At 41.2% G+C, this 12,325-nt stretch overlaps 1 protein-coding gene across 1 annotated transcript; it reads left to right on the top strand.

Moving 5' to 3' along the window:
- Positions 1-4,855: 4,855 nt before the first annotated feature.
- On the top strand, positions 4,856-10,065 carry tnfrsf13b (TNF receptor superfamily member 13B; the record flags this gene model as incomplete). The annotated part of the gene is made up of 4 exons (XM_083932600.1): positions 4,856-4,970; positions 6,103-6,219; positions 7,250-7,543; positions 9,812-10,065. The coding sequence occupies 4 exons, from the start codon at positions 4,856-4,858 to the stop codon at positions 10,063-10,065; spliced, it is 780 nt and encodes a 259-aa protein (XP_083788726.1).
- Positions 10,066-12,325: the final 2,260 nt, after the last annotated feature.

Genomic DNA, 12,325 nt, shown 5'->3' on the forward strand with positions numbered 1-12,325 from the left:
CAGCAGTTTGGTCGGTGGCACTCAGCGTCTGATACAGACAGACAAGGCACCATTTTGAGTGCCTATGTATGAGAAGCACCAGCCTTCGACCCCGACACTGTATCCACCACTTAAGTGCAATCATTTATCTATATAATTTTGCTGCCTATTTCTGTCATATACAGTCACACATATTTTATCTTATACATTTCCTCTACATTTAACTTATATGACTTCATTTTCCGTGAACTTTATTTGACCTGTATTCTAACATCTACCTCATATATATTGGACTAAGAGTTTATTGTTTACTGTATATACTGTATACTTTCTGTATCTATTTAGCTAAGAATTTACTGGTTATCCTATACTGTATTTTTTATACCTCCCTTGTGTTTTTGTAAGCGGCTGGAAATTCAATTTCCTTGGAAAGGATCAGTAAAGAGAAGTCGAAGTCTACTGTAAGTCTGTGAGACGACGCAGCGTAAAGAGCGCCAAAGGCAGCGTAGATTAAAATCGGATTAAAGTTTAAATGATTAAAACCATAGCTATTAACAATTAAGTTCCATAACTTGTAAATATATCCCTAATGTTGAAGACGAATGTTCTTTCTGGGTACGGTGGAAACATTGGAGCATTTGTTGTTGTAGTGTGCGCATGGCTGAGTTCCGGTTGGATCTCTGAGTGTGTTTTGGTAGGAGGATTTTACTTCAAATACATGATTTGTATTTATGTTCAACAATCCGAATTTCTCCAACAATGAACAATATGTCAGGAAGTTGCTCATTATTGTAGCCAAATTTTACATTACATTTACCATCCTATATTCCAGATCCAGGTGTATATACACTATACACATTTAAAATCCTGTCATGAAAAAATACTAAAATTAATATTTAATATAATTTTATATATCTAATTGAGTAGATCTCCTGTGCGTGTCCCTATGTTTATTATGTATTTGTTATTTTGTCTCCGTATACAGATTTTTGTCATGACTCATAACTCATAAATGGACGTTTTGTCCCACTCTGTGGGATGGATGGCTGGGTGGGTCAACAAACTCAGGACTTTCACTCTGTTCGTATCCCATGTGAAACCAAAGGTCTTTTAACTTATGTATGCTACGTAAAAATGTTCTTTAACCTGAACCGTGATATTTCATCAACTTAGCCTAGAGGCTTGTTGCCTAAACCTAACCGTACCCTCCACGTTGAGAAATGACGTCAAAGGGCACCTGACCGAGTGTGAGGAGTCAGAGTATGTTGTGTGCGTGTGTATGCTGGTCGTGGTCATTATTTGATGACTCATATGAACCAACCTTGCAGTATAACTTTAACTACATGTAGTGACTCTTAACTATGTGTATCCAACTATCAAAGTAGTGAACAAGGAGTGTTAGTGCATGGCCCATCATTAGTGTCCATAACTCTCTTCTAGACCACTCACTTCTGGAACGCTTGTGTTATCAGTGTGTTATCCTGCTGTTAATTGTTTGAAATGTTTCAAAGCAGAACCACATTTGTATGTGGTGAAACAAAACTAACACCTTTGATGACTTGTCAGCCCAGAATTTCCGGTATCTTATAACAGCTGCACAGAAAATCTCAGAGTGAAAAAATCAGTGCGTTGTTTCCAACCTAAAGCTTTTTGTTCCTATCTCCTCCTGATTTGTTGTAATAATTACCATTATTGTCTCTCTTATTGTGCCTTAAGCACTCTTTTTTTCAGATGTCCTCACTTAGTTACATATATATAAAGTTACATCGCTAATAATTACAATAGGTTATAGTTGAGCCAACAAGTACAGTGTGAGACTTCTTCTATACATGTTCATGTTTGAATGCCACGAAGAGCAATTTGCACAGATTAAGGGAATTAGAATAAAGCTGCTTCAGGGCTTAAAAATGAAAAACTCGTATTTACCCCAGGTATGAAACTGAGCTGCACACCTGCAGTCCAGAAAGATCCTGGTTCATATGAGAACTGAAGCACACATGAAACACTGAGATCTTGTCTTGTGCTCAGCGGAGAGTAAAACACATGGTGTGGAAATGCCCAAAAGTTTCACAATGATGACGAGAAAGTGGATTTAGTCACATCTTTCCTGTAAAATAGAGTCTGCACTTGCCTGGGTGGTCCGGGCCATTGAACCTGCCCACTCCACCGCGTTGACTGATTCCCTAACCGTAACCCTGAAGATGTCTCATGTCAGTTTGACACATTCAGCAACACATTAACACCTGGTAACAATGAGTCATTCTGCGTTAGTTAACAGCGCATTGACCGATAAAAACATTGATAGATTTATTAGAATATTTATTATTCTACCAAATTGAATGAAACACACTTTTAGAAAAGCACACGTGTGAGTAATTAATCATGTCTGACTTCCATTAAGTGTCCTAGTAAATCTTTCCCATGAGAGCATCATGCAAAATAACAACTAGAGCTTAGAAGGGGCCTAATGGAATGCAGTCAAAAAACCATAAGAACAAATATTTGGCTAGAAGTGTCATCAGTCAGTTTAGAAGAAGAAGAAGTAGAAGAATTCCTTAATAAATCCCGCGAGGGAAAATTCCATTTTTTACTCTGTTATTATATAAATACACACAGAAACAGGACCTATATACATGCAATCAGTGCCTTGTCCAACAGCACCTCGGCAGTGCCCAGGAGATGTACTAGCACCTTTCCAGCCACCAGTCCACACAGGGACTACACTACGTTTCTCACAACAATTATTTTCTGGTCACAGTCATTATCTGTCCTGTATTATACATATGATGTTTGCAGAATTAAACGATAACTTTTCATGTTAAGAGTTTGACAGTTTATTCTAAGATTGTTCAGTGAAAGGCTCTGGAAAAAGCGTCATGAGAATGACTACATTTCATGTCACCTATGTGACGTCACGTCCTCATGCTTTTCCTCACTTCTCAACAGCTTCTGCTGAGATTGAGATCAAGATGCTAGTGTGTTCTGTGCCAGTTCTGTGTGTCATGAGCCGTAGATAGTGACCTGAATAATGAGATCAAGGATCTAAGCGGCGGAAATGAGTTTCCTCTGTAGGGTGGTTGGGCTCAGTCTTAGAGATGAAGAGCTCAGACATCCAGAGGGAGCTCCGAGTAGAGATGCTGCTCTTTCGCGTTGAAAGCAGCAAGTTGAGGTGGTTCAGGCATCTGATCACAATGCCTCCCGGGCACCTCTCGTTAGAGGTTTTCCGGGCACTGAAAGGAGGTCCCGGGGTAGACCCAGAACATGATGAAGAAATTCTATATCTTGTCTAGACCTCAGGACCCCCCAGGAAGAACTGGAAAGCGTTGCTGGGGAGAGGGACATCTAGATTACTCTGTTCAGCCTGCTGACCCGCAGATAAGCTGATCAAGATGGATGGATAGATGGATTATATACTGTACAATACTAAAACAGTGACAGAACAGTTTTCTGCAAAATAAGTACTTTTACTTTAAGTACATTTTGATGATTATTCTTACATACTTGACAGTTAATTATATTTCCTGTTGATCATTGTCAAAATGTCCTTATTACTTAACATTCGCTGTGATTCAATAGTACTGTATATATATATCACACGTTAGAGAGTGTGTGTGTGTGTGTGTGTTTGGGTGGGAGGATTCTCCACACACACAGGGGGAAGTCCCAGATCAGTCAGTAAGTTTGTACCCAAATGAGCTCCCATGCTGAAATACATGTCTATCTCCCTCTCTTCTTCGAACCGAGGATTCTCCCACTGCTTCTTCATCTCGCCAGGTGAGTGATACCTCTAAACATCATTATCAACACATAGTGGGTGACAAACTGAATGTTGTTGATTTAGTGTTTGTGTTCCAGATGGGCATCGAAAACCCCAAGTTCAGTCAGCGCTGTTTAGTATGACTCTAACCCGTATGATGAATGCAAGAGTTGAGTTTTGTTGCGGCTGGAAATAAGCACTTTTGTTTTGATATTAACAAACATATAGTAGGCTATGTGTTTGTGATAATTACATGTTGTTATAACTTTACATGAAATCTGAAAGGGGGGCGTGAGAAAGACACAGCGCTGATTATCAGAGTGTGACAAATACACTGTAGAATACTGCAGCGGAGGGTGGAGGAGGTTGAAACTTGGGTGTCTTTCACAGTCCGCTGAATCAGTGCTTAACAGAGCGAAGAGGGCGGTGTTGGTTTGAGAACAAAGACAGGATTTCTTAAAGGATGGAAGTTTAGGTGTTTTAGCAACAGCAAGGCTGGCATGCTTGCTGAACGCCCTTTATCTTCGATTCCCTGCACTGTGTACATGTTTTGCAAGGTTTGCTCTCAAAAGAAAGCAAAGCCAGAAGGCTCTTCCACAGTATAAAAGCCTCTCATCCAGTATGCACCAAATAATGATGTTTCACAGGTGCAAGTGCAGATTTAGCCATTTTTTTCTACAACTATCCTGCATTAGTGCTGCTCCCCCTTGCTTTCCACATGTAACACAGCGAAACTGATGCTGTGGTACTCAAAACTCCCACACTTTAACTTATAATTACCACATCATCTTAAGATGATCAGAAATTTTCTAAGCACTTCCTCTTGTGGGATGACAGATGTAACCTACACATGCATATGACTCATTCTTGAATTGAGTTTACATTTCACATCCATTGATCATATTTTATTAATCAAGGGAAAATGTATTATAAAAAAATCAGAAAAACATTTTGTGCACACTGTTTCTTTTAGCTTCAAACTGCCACAGTTTATGCAATGTCCATTTTTATTAATTGAGTGAAAATTAATAAAGTTAGCTTTTTCTATGTGTTATTCATTTTAAAGGTCTAAAATCTTCTTGTCATCTGTATTTGTCAGTGTGAAGGTCATCAGGGCTGATGGGTGAAAGCTGCGCTGCGGGTCAGTACTGGGATGGTTTGCTCAAAAAATGTATTGGCTGCCATATGCTATGCAAGCGACCTCACGTCATCCCCAAATGCACCAGCTATTGTGGTGAGTAGCCCACACACGTATACACACAGGCATACAAATATTAGGTCAGAGGTAAAGGCATATAAATGCATAGTTGTTATATAAAAAGTTCACAGGATCATTTTTCTCATATTTATTTATGGGACTTTATGGGCTTTGACCTATGAAAGATTGTAGAGTAGCTCAACTAATTTGAACAAATTAATATTATGATTTGATTGGAAGACTAAAAAGTCAACTGTAACACCTGAACACTACATGCTGCAGTCAAGACAGATGTCTGTCCTCCATTGAGCTTGGTCTGTCCAACGTTCCTGCCTGTTTTAGGGAAGGTTTTCGTTGCCACCGTACTCTATGGAGGAATTTTTGGGTCTGTGTAAATCATAAATAAGTCATAGGGTGTGGTCTATACCTACTCTGTAAAGTGTCCTGAGATAACTTTTGTAATCATTTGGCACTATAAATAAAATTGAATTGAATTGCAGTTATGTAAAAGTGTGTGAAAACTAGTTAGCAAGCTAGCAGGTAGCTAACAGTAATGAGTAAATGGCTGAAATAGTTAGCCAAAAGCAATGGATTAATGGTTAAAAAAATAGCTTTTAAATTATTAAAGCAGTTTGCCTAAAGTAATGAATAAAAATAGCTAGCTTAAAGTAATGGATAGAAATAGCTTAAAGTAATGGATTAAAATAGCTAGCTCAAAGTAATGGATAAAAATAACTAGCTTAAAGTAATGGATGGAAATAGCTTAAAGTAATGTTAAAAATTGCTAGCTTAAAGTAATGTATACAAATAGTTAGCTTAAACCAATGGGCATATAGAATAGTTACCTCAAGGTAATGGATAAATGGTTGAAATATTCAGCTTCACTTAAAGTACCTAGCAGGCTTGTAGTAGTCCACAATGCTAATCAAACCAACCTTAATATTGACAGCTCAATTGTATGAAAAAAAAAAAACAATATCCAATCCACTTTTATATGATTACTGTGAGTTCATCTGACAGGGCTGTGGGAGTAGGCTACCTCAGAACAAAAAGGTTGGGAACCATTGCAGTAACAGCAAAAGAACAATACACATCATGTTAAATGAACAGGACAGAAGTGAATTCAGTCAGTCATAATTCTCATATAACCATCCTTCTCCTGCATTAGAGTCTGCACATTGTAAAGCCCTGCCTGGCCACTACTACGATGGGCTGCTGAAGAAGTGTATTAGGTGCACTGCGATATGTGGCAGACATACCGCAGAATGCTCCGAGCACTGCCAGAGTGAGTACTGACCCCGCTGGCCTGTTACAAAAGCTTTAATTATTTACTGACTATCCCTGTTTTCTGGAGGCATACATGTTCTGTTGAGTTAGGCCTCAGTGGTCCAAGTTTTCAGAGTCCGAGTTAAGGTATAGAATGAACTCTTGTCAAACTACAGATGAATACCAACTGCAGTGATTTCTTTTTACTCTGTGAGCAGCTAGCAACTAGCTATAGCTAAAAGCTAGACTCCTGTACATTGGGGCTGAATGGTATTTGGTCTGCGTAAATAGAGGATGCTTATTTCCATTCAGAGATAGAAGCTTGTTGTACTCTGGTGGACAACAAAGGTGGTTTGGGATGGTGCCCTGGAGGCCTAGCAAGTAAGTAACATTTTATAACGTGTTAAAAAAGGTGTAATGTGCATCCAAGGGTTACCAGGGCAGTTTGACTAAGGCAAAAGAAAAGGGAATGGCAGAAACCGAGATGGGAAAAAGTGGGTTAAATGATACATTCTAGATCAGAAGGCGTTAATAGCGGCCTAAGTTTTGCAATGTTTCTCAGTTAAAGAAACATGATTTCACTCATGTATTGAAATGAAGAAAGATATTTGAAGACCCCAGTAAGGAGTAGCTCAGTTTAGTCAGAGTTGAGTTGAAGTTTAGTGACATCCCGTACTCTACGGGGGAAAAGTTGGGTCTATGTAAATCATAAATAAGTCATTGAGTGTGGTCTATACCTACTCTGTAAAGTGTCCTGAGATAACTTTTGTTATGATTTGGTACTATAAATAAAATTGAATTGAATTGAATTGAATCTAGTCTTTGTATGTGGCTAAACAGTTGTGGAGCGTGACGATATTGCTGAAGCCATCTGGTTTTACTGAAATGTGTCGCTGAGGAAGTCAGGGCAGTGACCATGAGCCACATTACTTAATCTCTTTCTCCCTTCAGGTCTCTCTAATCTGCCCAACCAAAGAATAAAATGCCACACAAACAGTTGGTGTTGTGTCTTGCTCTTTCAGAGATATTCTTCCCGTCTATTCCCTCAGCTCTGACACCTCCTCCTGTAACCACCACAAAGCTCCTGCTTGGAGTTACCTCTCACGTTCTGGATTCCAGAGGGGTCTCTGTGCCGACGGCCCTGGAAGACTCCACTATCCTGCTCTACTCCCTGCTGGCTCTGTGCATGGTGCTGCTGTTCTCTAGCTTGTCTCTAGCCTTGGCAGTCTTACTGAGGGGAACAAAGGCCAAAACCTCCAACTCAGGTCCCAAGGAGGCTAACCGCAACAAGGAGAGTGTGGTCCAGCCGGGCCAGGAGGTTGGCTGGTCCAGGCAGAACAAAGGTTAGTGTGGTGTGGATACAAATCAAAGGGTCAAGGGCTGCAGCTAACGTTTCTTTTTTTTTGCCAAATAATCCTCCTATGATCTTCTTGGTTAATTGTTTGGTTTATAAAATGTCACAAAATGGTTAAAAAATATTGATCAGTGTCTCCCAAAGTCCAAAATGACGTCCTCAAAGGTTTTCGTTGTGTCTGTTTATTTAATAGTTGACAGCTAACCGATTCATCTTTGCATCTCTACTCCACAATCAGTGCAGTCAATGAGTACTTTAGCTGGAATAAGACCTCCATTAGTCAAGTAGTAACATTACGTACAGCAATTCCCCTTCACACAGATCGTTTTTCATTATAATCTTACATTGTACTCATCTATTACTGTGTTGACTCTTAACTGCAGTTTAAATATGTCATCATGAGCCTGTGAATGTTCTCATTTGTCCAGGTCATCGTTATCCTCAAAGCAATTTCAGTCAAAAGCAACTGGACTTGGTTATTTGTCTAGGAAGACGTTTCACCTCTCATCCAAGAGGCTTCATCAGTTCATGTACGCATCTGACCAGGCTGGGACTGGTCCAACTAACTGGTGTGAGATCCAGGTATTTAACCTCTCTCAATACAACTGATTATCAGGCAAAGATCTCTGCACTACTCAGTGACTCTAACACTTAATGAAACTCTGAAACGAGACCCTACCAGCGGTTACAAAAAGAAGGTTATGGAGTGTCTACAGCAACTACATAAGAAGGAGTCATTAGCAAATTACAGTATTACAGGCTTTACCCCCAGGACTCAACCCCCTGCTTATATGGACTCCCAAAAATCCATAAAGAAGGGGATTGTCAGGCCCATTGTCAGCAGCATAAACTCGGTCACTTATAACATTGCCAAGCATGTTGCCAATATTCTGGCACCACTGGTGGGCAACACCCCACGCCACATCCAAAACTCCATAGACTTTGTGAACAAAGTCCCACTCCTAAAAATGGATCCACATGAAACCATGGCTACGACATGACTTCCTTGTTCACCTGTATTCCAACCATGGAGGCCTTGGCCACAGTAAGAGAGCGGCTCACGCAGGACAACTCCAGTTTGCCTTTTTCAGACTGTGACGTCCATATGGAGAATGACAGGAGCCTCCACATTGGGGTATACAGAAAACCCACTCACACAGATCAATATCTACTGTTTGACTCCCACCACCCTTTGGAACACAAGCTTGGAGTTATCAGAACACTGCAGCATAGGGCTGATACCCGAGACCCACCAGCTCACAGGCCCAGGGGGAAGAACGCAAGCACCTGAGAGGTGCCCTCACAACTTGTGGCTACACCAGCTGGACCTTTGTGAAAACGGCAGCTGCTTCCAGAAAGAAAACCAAAGTGGTTGAGAAAGAAAAAGAAAACTAGAGAAACAACATAGTCAGTCCATATGTGGCTGGGGTATCAGAGAAACTCAGGAGGATCTTCATCAAACACTGCATCCCTGTGTATTTCAAACCCGATAACACACTCAGACAGAGACTAGTACATTCCAAGGACAGAACACCACACACCCACAAAAGCAATCTGGTTTATGCTGTCCAATGCAACGAGGAATGCAAAGACCTCTACATTGGAGAAACAAAACAACTACTGCATAAACGCATGACCCAACACAGGAGAGCTAACTCCTTAGGCCTGGACTCTGCTGTCCACTTACATCTCAAGGAGAAAGCCTGATCCTTTGATGACAACAATGTCCAAATCTTGGACAGAGAGGACAGATGGTTTGAAAGAGGAGTAAAAGAAGCCATCTATGTAAAAGTAGAGAAACCATCGCTAAACAGAGGAGGAGGAGGTCTGAGACACCACTTATCTCCAATTTACAATGCTGCCCTTTCATCCCTTCCCAGGACATTCAACAATCTAACCTCAAAGAACAACTGTTCACAAAAGGCCTCCTGTGACTCCAACGGCGGTCGTTAAGACTCAATAGAGCACTAACGAAGTCAAAACCAACTTCCCACCAATGACTGCCACTCTAACGACGGCCGTTGGCACTTGGAGCACAAAGGGTTCCAGTGACATCATCGGCCTTGTGAGAGGTTAAATACCTGGATCTCACACCAGTAAGTTGGACCAGTACCAGCCTGGTCAGATGCGTACATGAACTGATGAAGCCTCTTGGATGAGAGGTGAAACGTCTTCCTAGACAAATAACCAAGTCCAGTTGCTTTTGACTGAAATTGCTTTGAGAATATGTCATCATGTGCTCTCTGTCTTTCTACAGATTTTGCACCAAATTCAAACCGTACAACAGACCGTGAGCCATCCTATGACTCCAGCCCCACTGAGACCTGCGTGTGTGTCCACTGTTTCCCTGATCTGAAAGCACTAGGCCAGGGTAACGAAAGGCCACAGAGAGCGCCTTTCTCAGGCTACCAACAGCCTTTCCTCCACAGAGCCCAGATCCAAAATGGAGGGCCGGTCTGGACTGAGGTGAACCTACACAACTCCGGACTGGAGGAGGCTGCAGTGGGATAAGGCTCGGCTGGGCTAGCTGTCTCATGGAAGGGAGCCCTGAAACGGCAAATTGTGAACCCAGCTCATAGGAGAAGATTGTCAGATATAATCACAGGGCAGTCAAGAGTAAACTTAAAGAGTATCTCTTAGTATCACTTTAGATCATTTCGTGTCCTAGGGAACGTGTGTTTAAGGGCCTCCTTTAGGGTTTTACAGGGCTTGGATGACACCCGTGTTAGGCACCCGACACACCAATCGGACAGCAAAGAACTGGTAAAGATTGACTGATGCTTTGCTTTACGTTGCCTCATGACTGTTAAATGTTACACTTCAAATAAACACATCACTAAGATCGCAGCTGACTGCTAGCTCACTGACATGCATGCATGCCTGGTCTAGTAGTATTTATACTCCAAAAATGCCCTCTAGTCATGCATTTAGTGCCTTTCAAGCAAAACAAGTGAATCACATCACACATAAATTACTCATGGTGGCAGACTAGTGCAGATATCAGCCAACTACACTGATGCACATCACTTCTCCTGAAAGTAATCTGTTTTTTATACGACCACTGGGACTCGCCAATGTCTGAAATGTTCTACCTATTCCTCTGTTGGGGCTTCAAGTTTAGAAATGTATTTACAGTACAGTATTTGTGCAAGTACTGGCACAAAAATGTACAACGTATGACCATTTCTGTGAATTTCGTGTAACAATTTTTTGGGGGTGATGGTGGTAAGACATAATTGCAGGCGAGTTTGTTCTTTCAGATTCTCCATCTTGTCATGTTTACAATCTCTATGTGTGTTGACTTTAGGTTGTTTTTTTTTTGGCTTTTGTAAACTTTATGGAAACACATCAACCTCCATTCTTCCAGTCCGTCCCCTATATGTTACCCTCTTAAATGCACACACACACACACATTCTAATTACACTTCTGCCTTTAATCAATGCCTGACTCAGAAGTTGGAAGTACCCCATTTCAGATTATAATGAAAAGCAACAAAGCTTCAGTGGCAAGCTCGACCAGCAAACCAACCACGGTCAGCAGCGTCACTACCATGCCGGCGTATTTGCATTTAGAGAGGGAATGTCGCCACAGACACACAGACTGTGCTTTCATTAGTGGGTCATATGATCGGTCACCATTGTTTTAACTCACTCTTTGGCAGATAGTAATTTAAAGGACAGTTAATTCAAAGAAAATATTATGGATTATATCTTTAGGTTAAGGTAACAAAACTTCCTGGTTAGGTTAAGGAAAAATCATAGATTGGGTTAAAACGAGTAATTATGTCACCAACGTAGCTTATGTAGAAAAAAAGTCAATGTTGACATTTGGTTTCGTTCTCCCTCCAGAGGGGGCTCCCCCGTGGTTCAGTGAAGAAGCACACTCTTGTCCTTCTCTTCCCTTGGTTGCCTATCTTTCTGACTCCCTAACCACAAGTACTCAATCTCACCCTGTGCTGGTTTGTGGAAGAAGCCTGTAAAGATTCTTCATTTTGACCACTTCCTTAACACGGCCTCTAGTGCCTGTGTACTGCAGCGAGTGACCTTTACAAAGATCAGGACCTCAGCTCCTTCGATTCACAAATTTAAATTGCACTTGCACTCTGGAAATATATGCAAATTCATAGTGAACTTTTGAAATCCCCCTCGCCCCAAAATGCAGAGACTGCCTTTTTTATTATCTCAAGCCACGGTAAGGGCCATGAAGCATCACTTTACTACTCTATGCTTTTGCAGGCATATAGCACTAATAGTTCCTTGAAAACTGTGTGAGACACTGATTTTGGAATTACATTCACATAAAAAGGTCCAGAACGCCATTATGTTGGGAATGGCCCCTTCCATGTACACACACGCATTTGCTCACCTGGTCCCAGGAACAACACAGCTGCTTTTTGATTTGTATTTTAATTGTTCTTCTTCTTTTAATTTGCTGAGCTATGTCTTAGTCTGCCATTTTAAGTTATATGGGTGTACAGTTAGCATGGGTGTCCTTTATCTTGTCCTATTTTTATACCCGTTTATATTTCTGCCTTTCTAAAATTCACACAAAAGAATGTCGGCCCCTTGGTCCTAAAGTCTGCTCCCCCCACAATAACTACACCACTAAAGGTTGCTGCCTACCAACAAATGTAAATATGGCTCATAATAAGCTGCTTGCACAATAGACCTATATCGCTGTTTTTTTCGGTGAAGACACCCAGGACTAGGAGGAGAGATTAAATCTCCACACTGGCCTGGGAACGCCTCGGGATCCCACAGTTAGAGCTGG

Source organism: Echiichthys vipera (assembly GCF_963691815.1).
Source record: "Echiichthys vipera genome assembly, chromosome: 18".
In the NCBI taxonomy this organism is placed as follows: domain Eukaryota; kingdom Metazoa; phylum Chordata; class Actinopteri; order Perciformes; family Trachinidae; genus Echiichthys; species Echiichthys vipera.